The sequence below is a fragment of the Misgurnus anguillicaudatus genome, chromosome 13 (genome assembly GCF_027580225.2).
Source record: "Misgurnus anguillicaudatus chromosome 13, ASM2758022v2, whole genome shotgun sequence".
In the NCBI taxonomy this organism is placed as follows: domain Eukaryota; kingdom Metazoa; phylum Chordata; class Actinopteri; order Cypriniformes; family Cobitidae; genus Misgurnus; species Misgurnus anguillicaudatus.
In genome coordinates this window covers 18,549,205-18,566,606 of record NC_073349.2, presented here as the reverse complement: position 1 = coordinate 18,566,606, position 17,402 = coordinate 18,549,205, and the positions used below count along the sequence as shown (strand labels likewise).

Here is a 17,402-nt window from a genome sequence, read left to right as displayed (position 1 = left end):
TTTGTAAAAACATGAAAGAGAGAAAACAATGACAGAATATTAATTTTTGGGTGAACTATTCCTTTAATTCAATATGCCAATGTCCCTAGGGGATGTTGTACCATTTTTGTATCTTATTGGTGAAGGAGTTTTGACAGGCATTTTAAAATGTAACACACGTTACCTCACGTGGAAAAACTGTGAGACAGGGACATTAATAAGAAAGTCAATAGAAAAAGAGAGAGAGAGAGACACAGAGACAGATTTTTGCCTGACATGTTTATGATAACAAGTCAAGCCACGCTGAAAAGTAAAGACTCGAAATGAGCCCACAGGATAAAAGTTGATCAACCATCTTGATGGAAATTAAAGAGACTGAGATAATTACTCTGCTGTCATACAAAACACTGTGTGCTCTGTGATTGCGTATTGTGTATGTCTCACTATTTTATTTTGTTAATAAAAATGTAGAAATGTCGAGGATCACACTAGAAATGTTCACCCCTCTGGCTCTGTTTATAATTTATTAATTTAGTAAAATTACGGCAAGGTTTAAACAAACCCAATTACAAAGGCAACAGGTGACCACTGTTTGTTCTTAATCTTACCTACTGCTTTGAGGGTAATATTCAATGTCTCTCCTTCTTTTAAGAGCAGGACGTAATTTACATTTCACCCCTCTCTTTGATCTTCAGTCGGATTAATCAAAGTTGCCTGGATTTATGATCTTCTTTTTCATTTCGTACTTATCAACAAGGCTGATTGTGTTCAAACGGTTTCATTTCAGACTGAAATTAAAGGACTGAGAGATAACAAGTCACGTACATTCTCCAATTCTACATATCTCCAATTTTGCAAAATACATTTGTAAAATTGACTATGATTTACTTTTGCAGCCTTTGCTATTAAGAATCATTACACATCAGTTTAACCAACTTAAAATGTCCTAATGCCTTACTGGTATCATCCAGACAATACTGGCAACCAGTGAATAACAACAGCTTTATAACCCAGTGTGCTCTGTTTTTTTTTATGTTTAACATTATTAAACCATTCACTTAAGTAAAATATTTAATTAACATAAAGCTTCATTTAACTCTCCTCATAACCACAGCTGGAAATAACACATTATATTTGAAATACGTTGCATTTTTCAATAGATGCCTATTACAGGAGATTAATTACTGTGCAGGCACATGAAGAAATTTGATTACAGGGTTTAATATGCAAGAAGAGGGCATGTGTATGCGTATCTCTATACACCAGTAAGTCCATTGCTAAATATGTGATGCTTTAACACGCATGGAAATAGATTCATTACTATTTAAGATTTATTAAACTTTATTTAACCCTGGGTGAGTATCCTGTGGGTTTGCATAATATTTGCTGGCTGTCAGATATTTTTTATTTTTTGCATGGATTAACTGTGTTTATCAAAATATTTACAGAGACACAAATGTATCATGATATGGTAAAACACGTTCTGTGTTTATAAATACACACTTCACTTCCATCTGTGCCATTAGACAGGTCCTTGGTTATAACACGCACCGGCCGAGTAGCGTCTCGCTGCAACCTGCGGTGGACATCCAACCCCGCCCACATCCAGGCGTGACGTCAGTTACCACGTCCATTCACATCTCACTCCAACACAGTAGATGGCGATAATGTACCTTATGTTGGTGCTTCCCGAAGAAGAGAGAAAGCACGAAGTTGAAGTACTAAAGTTGTTTACCACGTCGGTAAGTAAAAGTATTTGTTTCGAAAGCCTAATGTAATTCCAAAATTTATTTATATTAATACATATATTTATGCTTGATAAAATCATACGATATATTCACAAGGATTGTACTGTGGTGCACGTAACCTCTTTTGCTGCTGTTAACTTTACGTATCAGATATCTGTCAAGCCAAAGTAAAATAAAACTTAATGGTAGCTTGTTTTGAAAAATTTTTAAAATGTAAAACATTGATAACTTAAAAACTGTGAGTCATTTGTGTAGTTTATGCACATACAGCTTGATATGCCTAGTTGAACTTCACACATGCACGTTATTAACGTTCAACAGTGTTGATAAATTTGTTGATACATTCTTACAGGTTACTTTATCTAAAAAAAGAACTGAACTGTGCAGGACCACATCCCATTTTTACTGTTTGAACTGCAGCCAGACTGTAGTACGCAAGGAAATGCCAAATGCTTTATGACAGAAGAACTTACGGCATCTTCAGCTCCCTCTGTAGCTGCATGCTCCACAAATAAACCTTTATTTATTTTTTATTACAGGATTACAGAAAGAACATAAAGTGGAAGTTCATAAGGAACATTGGTCCAGCATGGTCCTGGGTAGAGAGTCACAGCAAGATATTCCTTGGAGAGGTGATGGAGCCTGTCTTTCTCCAGATGGATTTGTTTTCGAATATCTGGAGGATCTGAACACGTTTATTTCAAACTGTTATGAGGAACAAGGCCTGTACGGGCCATGAAATATTCTTGTTCAATAATAAATACAAGAAATGCCCAGTGAAGCAAGAAGTGTCTTTTAATTTATCTTTAAGTATCTGGGTGACCTGGACATATTCATGTCAAGTTGTTAAAGAACAAAACCTCTAAGAGTCAAAGCCATGTTACTAAACTTCTACTAAAGTGCAATATGACATTCTAGCACATGCCACTTTTGGTCTCATTACACAATGTTTCCATTATTAACATTTGGCGTCTATGCTCCACTGTCAATTCTAACACAACCACTTTGTGTTTCATTGCACAATGAAACATACAATGTTTACATCTATGAACATTTATGCTCTATGCTGTATTATGTTGTGTTTTATACTATATTGGCTACTTCGTTGTGATTATACTGTATATTGTAATATTGTTGTGAATATTGTAAATTGTACAGTCATGCTTAGTGCTTCTAGTCTAGTGTATGAAACTTGTTTATAGTTTTAAACATGAAAACTGATATATATTTGTATTTATCATGAAGGCATCTGAAGCTTGCTCCACCAGAATGTCATTGCAAATGTACAGTGAAAATAAAGATCTTATATAATCTATCAAAACAAGTAATTTCTCTATTTAGTCTATATGTATGTATATTGTGTATGCTATTGCATATTGATCCTATAATTGACATATTTAGACTTTATGATGAAGTGGAACAAATGTTTAGAAAATTAAATGAAAATAAACTCATGAAAATATGTTAAGCATTAAATTTACAATACTAAAAAGTAATGTCCACTTAAATGTAAACTTGTTTTGGCTATGTTACAATCGATCATATTAAATGGGAATTTATATCATTACATGCTGTAAAGGAATAAGGTAAAGCAAGCATATGTTATTGTTTAACCAATGAAATTAGCTCCGTTTATAATGTTTTTATGAAATTGGGGGAGGGTGGCCTAGATTTAATTTATGTCATATTAGTTTGGATATCGTTTACAAATATAAGAATACGTGTATTGTTAAAACGAAGTATAACCTTTTATTTAGATTCTAAGATTGCAATAAACTGCTTTAACATACTTCGATAGGATCAACGGGTTTCCGTGGGGAACACACGCTTTGCCATATATGGGAGTCACGCGGTGACGTATTGGACGTGGGCGTGGCGTCTGGCGTGACACTTGGATGTGGGCAGGGTTGGATGTCCACCGCAGGCTGCAGCGAGTCATACTTGCACCGGCCCGGCGGCGGGCCCTAGGGGGCGTTTTTACGTGTTTTTGTACTTTGTTTAACATCAAATATTCAATCAACAATCATAAACTTTGCATTATTTGAAAGTTTAAACACTCCAAATTCATGTTCTGAGCTTATTTTTGCAATCAATACACTGGTGTGGAAAAAATTTAATGAAATGCAGACGGAATGCATATAAAAAATTTTGTGGGTACTCACATGGCTTGCCATATGGTTCTGACAATTTCTGACAATTCCCAAAATCTTCAACGTACATTGCAAGGTAAGGGTCCACTCTTCAAAAAGCATCCCACGTTTTAATCCATAACAATGAAAAATAGTGAGAAATCCAGCAATATCCTCCTTTGTTTACATCCGCGCGTCCGCTAAGTATGATCGATCATGTTTATTTTCTATCAAATATCGATTTTTATCAGTGAAAATCCATCTCTTCCTGCTTCGTTAGACTGTTCAGATAAATATCCCGCCCTATTTTTCTGTTTTGTCCAATCAGAAAAGGTTTGACAACTCAAAATCTCATGCGATCAATGATTTGCCTAGATAGATGTCCTTCAGCTTGCCATAGGCTTTTGACTGGATTACACCAAAACAAAGCCAGCCAATGCATAGTGAGCAAAGCTTTGATTGACAGAGGAAGTAACCAATCATGAAACGATTACAAGGATTCAACTTACGTCAGTAAAGTGTACTTCTGCGCAAATCTACAGAAGCGCATGGAGAGAAATGCCCACGCCCCCTCCATGCGCGTTTGTTTGTTTGGGTAGCATAGCAGCCAGCTAAGCTCTCCGGAGCCGCTGAGAAACCTCTTCAAATGTTAGATATAACATCTCCATTGTGGATCGTGGACTACAGATGACTTTTTTGTGTTGAAAGTGTTTTGGAGAAGTTGATAAAGAGCATGATCGCGGATCAACAATGCAAGACTGGATATAAACAAAGCGCGTCGTCGAGGAGAGATGGACCGGATTATGAGCTCAGCTGCGCTCGCTTGGATAAAGTAAGTGGATTCTTTTGTTGATTTACGTTACATTTCTTGTTTCATGTTAGCTGTTTTGATTATAAAGTAACACTGGAGATGACTAATATACGAGTTTTACATGGTTTCGTTTTTGTATGACATGTTATATAAATGCATCATATTTATAGCTATATGAATCAAATGCACAGAATATACAAACTAAAAACTAGAAAATAAGATATGTGGTGGAAAATATGAGTATTACCAGCTGAGAAATATAGGTTATTTGGCAAACATAAGACATTTGTAATTATAAATAAATATATTCATGTAATGTGTGTGTGTTTGTGTATATGTATTATGTTCATGTATATTACATCATAGTTTCTCATACAAATAGTTGTATGTCTCTAACTTTTGACTCAAACTAAAATCCTCTCTTGCTTTGTGTGTGTGTGTGTGTGTGTGTGTGTGTGTGATGTGATGTAAAACAAGACTTCAGCTGACACAGGAGGACTGGAATCTGGAGTGCATTCATGAGCGACCATATTCAAAATAGCAAGTATTTTGTTATAATGTGCAAATGTTTTTTTCTGAAATAGTTTTTTCTATGTGCTTTGGTGGGCAGAGAAGTTCTGAATTGATATACATAATGTAATATGTAGTCCTGACTCATTTTCTTTTGATAATCATGTCATATTGTTATCATGTGTATATTTGGAGTTTCCAAGTGCACTTTTTCTGAAAGGACGCCTGGACTTTTTTGAAATAAAAGCTCACAGAAACAACATTTTTTGGAGTATCATTCTCAAATTTGAATCACAGCATGGTCAGACATTCAGTTCACCTATATGGTGTCCCCAGGTGTCTCACATGACCATTTCATACCTTTTTTTGCTAAGTGAATGTTATTTAAAGAAAAACGGAAGTCATTTAATGTATATTTTACCTTGTTTTACTCTGTTTCTTTACTACTCTGAGTTGTTATGACTATTAGGCAACAATATGTCAAGTGTCTAGTTTCAAACAAGACCAGAATTATGAATATAGACCATAGGGTTTAAGAGCTGCAGATGTTTTAGTTTGGAGTTGTCGTTTTTCAGAAAATGCTCAAAAATATAAGTGCTAGCTAACAGGTTAATTAACATGAATTTGAATCAGCAGCATCTTATGCCATGTGACAGCTAGACTGAGACTGAAGTTGTGCACCTGCAGGTATGGCCTTGTCATTTCACATCACAAAGATTCATCACTGATGATGTTGATTTCAGCATAGGAGTACTCCAAACATTAACTTTAGTTCTCAATTAACTTCAAATTAACTTTAGTAAGTTTTCTAGGACTTACAAGTGAAACAATCATTTGAATACAGATCAAAATACAGAGCATTGTAATGCTACGTACACACCAAATGCGGGGCATTGCGTTACTGCTGGTTTACATCAGACACAAGTTCAACGATTTGCGCGAGTAGATTACATACAAAGTCGATGTATGTAACCCACAGTTATGCTACGTACACACCAAACGTGGGGCATCGCGTTACCTGCTCTAGATTACTCGCGGAATTTAACGTCGTGTCATGCAAATGTTTCGCTCGAGTTGAATATTTTCACTTTGGGTGTAGACACGTTTGAGGCGAATAGTGCATGTTTTCGCGGCAACCGCGCTGCCTATATCACGTCATTCGCATCGCCCCACGTGAGGACACGTCTGATCGTGTCTTTGCATTGACTTTGTATTTAATTTACTCGCGCAAATCATTAAACCCGCGTCTGGTGTTAACCCACAGTAATGCTACGTACACACCAAACGCAGGGCAGCGCGTTACTTGCTCTAGATTACTCGCGGGATTTAACTTCGTGTCATGTGAATTTTCCGCTCGAGTTGAATATTTTCAACTTGGGCGAAAACGCGTTTGAGGCAAATAGCGCGTGTTTTCGCGGCAAATGCACCGCCCATATCGCGTCATTCGCGTTGCCCCATGCGGGGGGGCGTCTGATCGCGTCTTTGCATTGACTTTGTGTTTGTTCTGCTCTCGCAGATCGTTGGACTCGCGTCTGGTGTGAACCCACAGTTAGTGTTCATACAAATAATAAATAAACATTCTGTCATTTTGTTTTTACCCTCATGTTGTTGAAAATCCATATTTAGAATATTTGACTTGTTTACTTACTAATTGTTTACCAAAAATGCATAACATTATACTAAAAAAAAAATTCTCAGATACAGGATACTTGATTCAATGCCTTATTGTCTGCTAAAGCTTTGCCTATTGGAAACATCCTTCCAGAAAAAGAGCTGAGTCCTGAGGTGCTGAGATTACAATTCGTATTTGAGTCTTTATTTTTTTAATGCAGGTTTGAGATAAGCCTCAGGCTAATCCAATTCGTCTCAGGGATATACATGCAATCTTTAACACCCCAAGGCTCAATTGTGACAAGATACATGAAATGCAAGATACATGGGTTGGTAATTGTTGTATCAGATGTACCCAAATTAATAGATTTTTAAAAGTGAATAACTTGAACACTTCATCAACATTTCATAGCTGATTGTAATCAAACCCACTCGTGTACTATAAACTCATGTTGTTTCTGATTAAACCGCCTCGCTTTACTAAACTGCTACAAGTCTGAAACTGTTGTATAGTGCACTTCTGTGTGCTGTAGGCAAGATTGCATCAATAGAGTGAGTTGTGTAGCTGGAGGAAATGAGTAAACTTGAAGGAGCATGAATAACCGAAGTGTCACCGCAGTCATTTCTCTGTGGCAGTTTCTAATGCCTGTCACATCTCACTATTCAAAATCGCATCAGAGCAGTCAGAAGAAATAACAATCTAATGATGCAGAAATTAAAAATGGAAAAAAGTGCTTGGACTTGCTTGACCCCATGTATTCAGTAAATTTTTTTTATTTTGAACGCTAAACATTTCAGTAATGTTTCTGACTAATTATGCACCCTTTAGTGTACAAACAGCACAAGAGTGTATGCTAAATAAATGGTCCAATCAAATTAGCCAATGAATTGCATTCAGAAGAAAGTGTGCTATGCTTGCTTTTTCTGGCACTTGCAATTTCTGGAGAACGATTTCACTGCAGTGGAATTAAAATCCAAAAGCAGCTTTGGGGCCTACAAGTATGATTTTTCCTGCCGCTGTCATTTCCACAATCGTTTGAAATTGTGGTGCTTCCAGGTAACACTCTATTTTAATAGTGAGTTACTAACTGTGAGTAACTTGGCAACTATGGTAACTACTGTAGCATTAATTTGAAACGTATTTTTCTAATGCTAGCCCTCTAACAGTGTACTAATACTCTAATGAGCTGACATTTAGTTGCGATTAAGGAGCGTTGATTGACATGTAGAGCGTTAATTAACATGTAGTTAATTGATATATAGTTAAGAATGTCTAAAGTGAACTATCAAAACAAAGTGAAACTGAAAACACTAGTTTTTATCATAAACCCTTTAGACGCGTCTGCAGCAGGCACTTATTTGACAAAACACGTGATGCACACAGGATCTCTCGAGGCGCACACACATGGCTACATATATAGTGTGACGAACTTCGCGTCGAGCGCCCTCGAAAAAAGAAGTCACCAGCCGCCACTGGCAAAATCACAACAAAGTTATGTGAGTCACTTCACACAAGTAGGCTACACCCATTAATAAGTAAGTATTTATTTAAAATTCTATGATTTTGTTAAACAGCAGATTTATAGGCTATTTTTTACAATGTACTGCATTGTTTTATTAAACTATGTATATACATATTTTAATAAACAATATACAATACATTTTAGATAACTTCAGCTAGGTAACTGGTATTGCAGTGGTGTGAAAAGTGTTGCCCCCTTACTGATTTTTTTTGCATGTTGGTCAGATTTTAATGTTTCAGATCATGAAACAAACTTGAATTTTAATCAAATATAACACAAGTAAACACAACATGCAGTTTTAAATGTTTTTTTTTTTATTATGAAGGGAAAACAAAATCCAAACACACATTGCCCCGTGTAAACAGCAGAATTTATGATACCATTTATCACAGCAAGTCTTCCAGGTCCCGAAGCAGCAAAACAGCCCCAGACGGACTCACACTACATCATATTTTACTGTTGGTATGATGTTCTTTTTCTGAAATGCTGTGTTACTTTAACGCCAGATGTAATGGGACACACACCTTCCAAAAATGTGACAAACATGCAAAAAAAAAAACACTGTATAGGATGTGGAGTGGTTCACCATTGTAAAATGTTGGGAAACACTGCCTTACCAAAAGGTTTAGTGAATGAAATGGATTATCATTTGTGTCTGGTTGAATTTAAGTGATTATGTCAATTAGCAAGTAATTTCTTCTCTGTCACCTATTTCATTCAGTGTAACCAGATCACAGTATTTTTTGAACTGTACAAAACCAATTTCATTCTGAGTTAAACTTATTACTTTCAGACTCACAGACTTTTATTACTTTCATACCAAACTTATTTTCTACACTGAAAAAATCTCCGGTTGCACATGATTGAATTTAGTTTTCTCAAAATTATTTTTCTTAAAAAAAATGGTTGGATTTACGTCATTTAATTGTACACCAGTTCAACATGATTAAACCAAGTTGTCTTAAAACGAAATTAATTTAAATTTATGTTATTTTCATTTTAAGAAAACCTAGTTTAATCATGTACAACCGATGACCAGACGTTTTTTTTTCAATGTAATAAACCTTGTGTGAACCAGAGATTTCACTCAAAACAATTGATCGATTCATGCATTAAAGGGACATTCCTTTTTTTTTTTAAATATGCTAATTTTCCAGCTCCCCTAGAGTTAAACATTTGATTTTTATCATTTTGGAATCCATTCAGCTGATCTCCGGGTCATAGCTGCCCATCAACTTGAAGCTAAATGTCAGAATAGCTTTGCTTCATGGTGTTTTGGCGTTAATATACAATAATATACAATATATGGCGCTAGCACTTTTAGCATAGTTTAGCATAATCCATTGAATCTGATTAGACCATTGGCATCGCGCTAAAGGATAACCGGAGTTTAGATATTTTTCCTATTTGAAACTTGACTCGTCTGTGGTTGCATCGTGTACTAGGACTGACAGAAAATTAAAAGTTGCGATTTTCTAGGCAGATATGGCTAGGAGTTGTACTCTCAAACTGGCCTAATAATCAGTGACTTTGCTGCCGTTACATGGCTGCAGCAGGCGTAGTGATATACACACTGACTGAAAATGCTCGAACTGATTTTGCCAAGTGGTTGATGTCCTCAGGGCAACATATTGTGTTGACCCAAGGACAACATTTTTCTAAATAAAACCTAAACCTACCCCAAACCCCAACCCTAACAATAACCAAACCCTAAAATCAGAGGGACATGATAAGTAAAAAACAATGGTCTAGAAACAGCTAATCTTGGTTGTAAGCTTAAACTTAAAACAAACTATAATCTTATTTCTGAAATCTGATTGGCTGATTGAAATGTTGTTCCAGGGTCAACATAATGTTGCCCTGAGGACATCAACCAGTTGGCAAACTCAGGAGAGCCGACTGAAAATAGTCCCCTTGGTTACTTTCAATAGCAGGGGACTATTTTCGGGCAGTGCGTAATATCACTACGCCTGCTGCAGCCATGTTACAGCAGCAAAGTCCTTGATTATTACGCCAGTTTGAGAGTATAGTCCTTGGCCTAGAAAATCGCAACTTTTAATTTTCCGTCGGTCTTTGTACACGATGTAACTACAGAAGAGTCAAGTTTTAAATAGGAAAAATATCGAAACTCTTTGGTTATTTTTTAGAGCAATGCTAATGGTCTTATCAGATTTAATGGATTGTGCTAAGCTATGCTAAAAGTGCTAGCCCCAGACCAGGAGATCAGCTGAATAAATTTTCCAAAACGGTAAAAATCAAATATTTAACTCTAGGGGAGCTGGAAAATTAGCATATTTTCAAAAAAGTTTTTTCAGAAGTGGATATTTTAACATGTTTTACTATTTCTGAGGACATTTAACAAACAAACAAATGCACACAGTCATTAATGGATTACCAGTTTAACCAAGGTGCATCCATTTTAATCACATTTTAATCAATAATACATTATAGAATTAAAAAACTATAAAACCAGACCTAACTAACCAAATTCATATAGCAAAGTTATGAAAAGGCTTGAGAAACATTACGTTACCAAGAAAAAATAATTCAAGCAAAAATCTTGTTTAGACATAAGAGAACATATAATACTCAGATGAGCACCCTATTCCCCATTCTCATACAAATCCACACAGGGATCTCATCTCCAAAGACAGGTTCACTGAGGGACAGGTCGACTTAAGAAAAACAAACCGAATCTACATAATGAGCGGCTTTGCGTGGGTGAAGATCAAGAGTGGTTGAACGAGACAGATCTCCAACACTCTATAGTCGCACACTCCTTTTATTGTTGCATTTGTTGCATGTCATTGGTGAATCCGAGATTAAATGTGATGCAATAATGCCATCTCCAGAATACCTGGGGGCGTCCGTGAATCATTAAGCATCAACACACATTTGCATGATTATGCGCACACACATAAAAGCACAAACCATCTACTTCTGTTACATATACAGTACACACACACATAACCAAATATAGGTGCATTCTTCAACAAAAACGCAAAAACGAATCTGTGAAAACTTGCATTCGTGGGGATGCTTTACTGGTGCTGTGAGAGGGGGTGTGTTTGACTCCCGCTGGAGGAGCCAGTCACGCTGAGGATGCGTCAGGGAGCATGTCTGCTGTAGGAAAGAGGCATGATATGTTGTGTCAGAAGGCAGTGGCCCTCATAGTTGACCTATGCACTCGGGACAGCCCACAGCTGGACCACGACACCTGTGAGGAGTTTCTCTTTCACATCTCCAATCAAGAGTACAACCACAAAGAACCTGGTAATGAAGATTTTTACAATTCAACTACTTTTACATTACATCATAAGTTTTGTGGATGTTGTAATATGTTCGTCTGTAATTCTTCTACTTACTGTTTTTTGTAGTTGTTTTGTGATGTGCTTAAATCTACTTTTCTGAATGAGTATTTCATTAAATCGGAAATGGGTTTTTTCTGCTTTTGGCACAGAAACATCGAAAATGACAGTTTTGGTTAGCACAGTGCCAATGTCTTGCTGTGTAGTATCAAGTTAAAATTATCTTCTCCTAGGATAGCATCACTCACAGACTGCATTTCTGTGTGGGCTGTGGTGAAAAATAATTATCATCCAGCTGCCAGCTAAATGACATTACTGTCTATTAAATCAGTTTGGCAACATCGGTTCAGTTTTTGAAGAGATAACGATTGTTTTGTGCATGGATGTGCCATGGGTTTTGTAAATATGTATTGGCATAGAAATGTTTATAGCATCGGAAAACTGTTATATTATTATCATCGCATATGAAATATGCTTGAAGATATTTTTTGTGACAGGCACATATTGGACTTGTCTTTCTGAGCTCAGGTCAAACGGGGTTCCCTCTGTATAACAAAAATAAGATCACCGAGATACCGAGATAAGGAATAGCTCTACATTTTTGACAAATGAGAGCACAGATGGTGGATTGTTTAATTGTCCTATAAAAATTTGTGTCACACTTATTGTATATTTAATCTGGAGCACTTAGTCATTACTGTATGTCAACAAGAGCTTCTCATATTATGTTATTGCATGTTTAATAATTTTGCTTGCAGCAATAAGGATATTTTTGGCTGAATGTGTACTGAAGTCAATGTGTTGACAGACCTCTGCTTAGAAGCAATGTAGACAAAATCCTATGTCACTTTATATTAACCTCACCAGGCAAATCGATGACACTCCAGCCCACCATTGGCATCTATATCTAAGCCGTGTGGGCACGGCATGTTGTCAGCCCATTATATTGAATCGCTAGTGCCAGAAAACGCCTAAACAGAGACTCTTATCTTATTGTTGAGGGACTTGGAGCGTCAGGTTCCCCTCAGATCACCAGAAGAAAATGTCAAACAGTTTGCTTTGTTTAGAAAGACGGTGTTGTTTTCATACGAACAATTTACATAGAAATTATGTGATTATGTGATAATAATGTGAGTTGATGAAAGGTGAAAGTTTGTCAAAATTACTGTTTTTTCTGTTCTTTCCAGTGTTGTGATTCTGTAAACAAATCAATTTTCACCAAATTAACGTCTTTAAAGATGCATCGCCAATGAGGGTATTCAAAATGTGATTGATAATTTTTGAAAACTCTGGCAGAGGAAACTTATGAGACTGTGTATCATATTGTTAGGTTATTTGTAGGCATGCACAGGTTTCTGTGCCAAAAGCGATATTCGATTACGTAGAATAACATCTACCGATACCAGCTTATACTGATAGATTTACTTTTCATTCCTTGTTTCAAATGACAGCCCAGTCTCACAAGGTTTTGTTATATAGTCACGTAACTTTTTGATTCTTTTTTCGTGATATTATCACGAATTTCCGTGTTTTGTCGTGATCGTATAACGAATTCCTGTTTTCGTTTGATTATCACGTATTGGTTACTATTTTCTTACCATTGTCGCTTCGGTTTAGGGTTAGATTTACATAAAATGACATCCCTACCCAAACCCAACTCTAACCCTAATGCCAGGCGACATATAAAAACAAATCAGAAAAAATAGTATAAACCAATACATAAAGTGACATTCTAATGCAAGCACCAAATCTAACCCTAAACCGAAGTGACAATGGTTTGAATAATCACACAAAAACCAAATTTGTTATACGGTCACGAAAAAACTTGATAATTCGTGATAATATTACGAAAAAATAATCAAAAATTTACGTGACTATATCACGAAACTGGGTAACAAATGTTGATTTTGTGAAATCCCAGAGAGGCGTTGTCCTAAAGTGGGGAAAAAATGCTTTTATCTGCTTATACAGATTATAGGCCGTTACATCAGTGCATCCTTAGGGCGCGCTCACACTATACAAACCAAACAGCGCCCGGGAACATTTGACCCCCAAAGCCTGGTTTGTTTGACTAGTGTGATCGCTCTGTACCATGCCAGGGCGTGGTTTGGTTAATCGCGCCCTGGCAAAGCTTGCAGAGGTGGGCTCGAGTGCGTTACTAGTAAAAGGAATCAGGCTTTGGGGGTTAATGGCGCCCGGGCGTGGTTTGGTTTGGATAGTGTGAGTACGCCCCTAGAGTGAATACACCCCTTAGTTATTTTTAACCCAGTGTTGGGTCAAAAAGGAACAAACCCAACCCTTTGGGGCAGTTTCCTGGACAGGCTATAGATTAATCCAGGACTAAGCTTTAGTTGTATTATGACATTTAAGTAGTTTTTACTAACATACATTATAAATAACAATGGTTTGAATCTTGAGACAAAACAATGACACTGATATATGTTAAAATATGTCAGTGCTATTTTTTTTAATTAAATAAAATCTGGGACTAGGAAAAGCCCTGTCCTCGAAACCACCCCTTAGGGGGCGTGCACACCAAAGCTTTTAAGCCCACGGCCGGCGTGTGTTTTCTATTGTTTCCAATGGAAGCTCAGTGTTTTTCAAAAAAGCCAGCAGCTAGGTTTTTTTGTGCTGAAATCCAGCGCTCTGCGCTTTTTCGCGCTCAGCGTTGACCGCAGAGAGTTGAAAAATATTTAACTTTTGGGTTGTGCACACCAAAGCTTTTAAACGCAGCTGAAAACGCCTGGAGGACGCCGAATGCCAGCTGTTTTATCAGCTGAGCGTCAACTTTCTTTAGCTGACAGTTTGGTTCTGAAAACCCTAAGAAGTTGATTGAACTCAAATGATTTGAGTAAGCTCATTCCTTCAAATTAACTGAGTAATGGGGTCTCCCAAAACGTGCATATTTAAGTTTACTTAACTTGGTGGCCACATAGACTGAACTTAAAAATTTAAATTCACCAAACTTGGAGTTTGTACAGTGCACTTAAACAATTAAGTTCACTTGGTGTTCATAAAGATTGAAGTTACATAGTCATTTAACTGTATATAACAATGTGTAATGAAAGGTATTCAGGACTGACTCTTTGTTAATGAATGAATGAACTTAATTCTCCACAAAAGCACACAACACATTGCACTGTTCACGTCTATCTTCATTTTAGTGGAAAGAAATACGAGTTAAATGTGGTGCATGCATACCAAAGGAAACACTGATCACCTGAACGGTCACTTAACAAAAACTATAATTGACAAAAAAAACATAAATAATGTTACAACGAGTGTAAAACTCTAAGAAATTTTATAATCAACTTATATGTCCTACCAGTTGTTATTCTTAGACCAACGATAAATCAATCTTAATTTCCAGGTGCAATGGCTTATGGGTATACCTCACAGCATTTTGAACTGATAATCTTAAGTTAATTGTACTTGATTTTTTAAGTTTATGGATTATGTAAGTTAATAAGTTAAATTAACTAGTTATGGATCCAAAAAGCAAAATTTAAGTCATGATTGCTTGACTTTTTGAATAAAAACAGCATTAGGGCTTTCAGTGTGATACTTCTGCTTTGTTTATCAGTTGTTGTAAGATACGCCGGTTGGTTGATGTGATATTTGTCCCGCCCCTCCTCCACTGTGATTGGATGGCCGTGTGAGAACTGACATTGATGAGCTGAGTTTTTCATTCAAAGTTGAATATTTTTAAACTCTTGGCGCTCAGCCGGCTTTCAGTGCGGAAAAAACGCCAACCTTCCATTGGAAACCATTGAAACGGCCGCTGGCGTAAAAGCTTTGGTGTGCAAGCGCCCTTAGGGTTGTAATTTATCCTATGCTGGGTTGTTTCAAATCAAAACCCATTGTTGGGTCAAATATTAACGTTTTAAGGGTTTATTTAACCCAACGGTTAGGTCCCTTTTTGATCCAATGTTGGAACCCAGCATTTTTTTTATAGTGTAAGTTTGTATTGCTATAGTTCTTATAGGGTTTCAAACACTTCCAGTTTAAAAGCTTTCATGCGCCTGTCTGTATATCGGAGAACAGCTGCTGTTCAGAACTGATGGGACACTGTGTCGCTGTGGATGACGGATGAAATGCCCGCACAATCCCATTAACAGTCAACAGATGTCTAAAGACGAGACACTCACAGTAGAGAAAAACAAATTTGCCTCTGTGAGGTTGAATTCGCTGTTTTATAACTGAACAGAGGGGCACCTTCACAATTGTCCTTGTCTGTAACGAAATCCATCGAAATGATGGATTCCAACACACAGGTGATGTGTCAGATTTGCACATCAGCTCTAATTACATCTCATTTTCATGAATTTATTAAGCTGGGCTCCCTAAACATTAGTAGATTTGCTGCATAGTGCAGTTCTTTGAAAGATAAACTACATTTTGCATTGCAGCTAAAAAATAAAAAATCTATTTGCTTTACTATGGGGTTTTCATCTACACGCTAATGTTTTATGCATTTTGAGGACAAATGGCCGGCAGCCATTTTGCTTCAGAAAAAAACTATACTCTTTTGCTGGTGTTAAAGATACAAATGGTAAGACAAGTTAAACAGTAGTGGATAATTTACATGATTATTATGTGTCTTTCTGGTAGCAGGGTAATTGTTACTGTGTTGGTGGCGTGCGTGTTTTAGGACCCAGGCTTAAGGGGAATGGGCTTGAGGGCGGGGGGTTGGCTGGGAGATGAAACCAGTCTGTCCAATATAAATACATGCTGCAGCTGATAAGAACATTAGCAGTGGTGTACTAATGCAGGAAGCCATGTGTGTACCATGTGGGTTGTTTCAGGAAAAAATTGTCAAAATATGTACCCCAGCTGTCACTGAGGATGTACCCTATTAAAATTACAAATTGAACCTAAAGAGTTAATAGTAGTATCTCAAAGGTACATACTGGTACCAAATCTATATCTGCACCTAAATGGTACATATTAGGAACTTTTAGGAAAGGGTAACTTTTAAAAGTGATGCATTGCAATATTAAGTAACTCCACAAAAAAGTAACGAATTGCGTTACTTAGTTACTTTTCATGGAAAGTAATGCTTACGTTTTATGTTTGCGTTACTTTTTCTTACTTGCCTAAGGCTTGATATCTTTTAGTCCTTGCAGGTGTTTTTTATGATCGCAAAAATGTCAAGCTCTGGCCTGCCATCTCCGTTTCTTACTCAAACTGTTCCCGCTCAGGCACACAGAGTGCGCAATTCTATGTTAATATGTTCAATTTAATTCAGTATATTATTTTATTTTTAAATTGAAATAATTAAACTGAAAGTAACTCGCATTACTTTTTAAAAAAAGTAACTCAAATATTAATGTGTACATAATGTGTTACTTTACTTGTTACTTCAGAAAAGTAATATTATTACGTAATGCGCGTTACTTGTAATGCGTTACCCCCAACAGTTCGGTATGTGTGTGTGTGTTAAAAGCAGTATAATAATTGTAATTAATATAAAACCAGGCAAAAAGTGTTAGATCAAACATAATGTGTCTTAACAGCCACAGGAGTACATGTTTGGTAAAAGTGATCCAGCAATCCAAACATTATGAGTGAGAGGAACTTTGAATAGACTGAAGTAATCCATAAAGAATTTGCATACTGTATATGCTATCACTCTTCCAGAAATGATTATTTTAGGATAATCTTGCGAGCTCTTTCACAAACTCTACCCCCACAGGACATTTTTCATCGGATCATCTTCAAGATAATGAATGCAGAAAAAAACTTTAATGAAACACTGTCCCTGTGACAAGAAATCCCTGATA

General features: G+C 36.6%; 1 protein-coding gene and 1 long non-coding RNA gene across 2 annotated transcripts in view; both read left to right on the top strand.

Annotated features, from left to right (window-relative positions):
• The first annotated feature begins 1,531 nt into the window (after positions 1 to 1,531).
• Positions 1,532 to 2,615, top strand: LOC129453411 (uncharacterized). Its single transcript, XR_008647416.2, has 2 exons — positions 1,532 to 1,721; positions 2,267 to 2,615. It is a non-coding gene; the product is annotated as an uncharacterized lncRNA (long non-coding RNA).
• Positions 2,616 to 11,412: 8,797 nt separating this feature from the next.
• syt6a (synaptotagmin VIa) overlaps positions 11,413 to 17,402 on the top strand; it is a 57,640-nt gene continuing 51,650 nt past the window's right edge. The window contains exon 1 of the mRNA XM_055188838.2: positions 11,413 to 11,584. Coding sequence (XP_055044813.2) covers positions 11,428 to 11,584 — 157 coding nt within the window. The 5' untranslated portion in view covers positions 11,413 to 11,427. The remainder of the gene's footprint in view (positions 11,585 to 17,402) is intronic.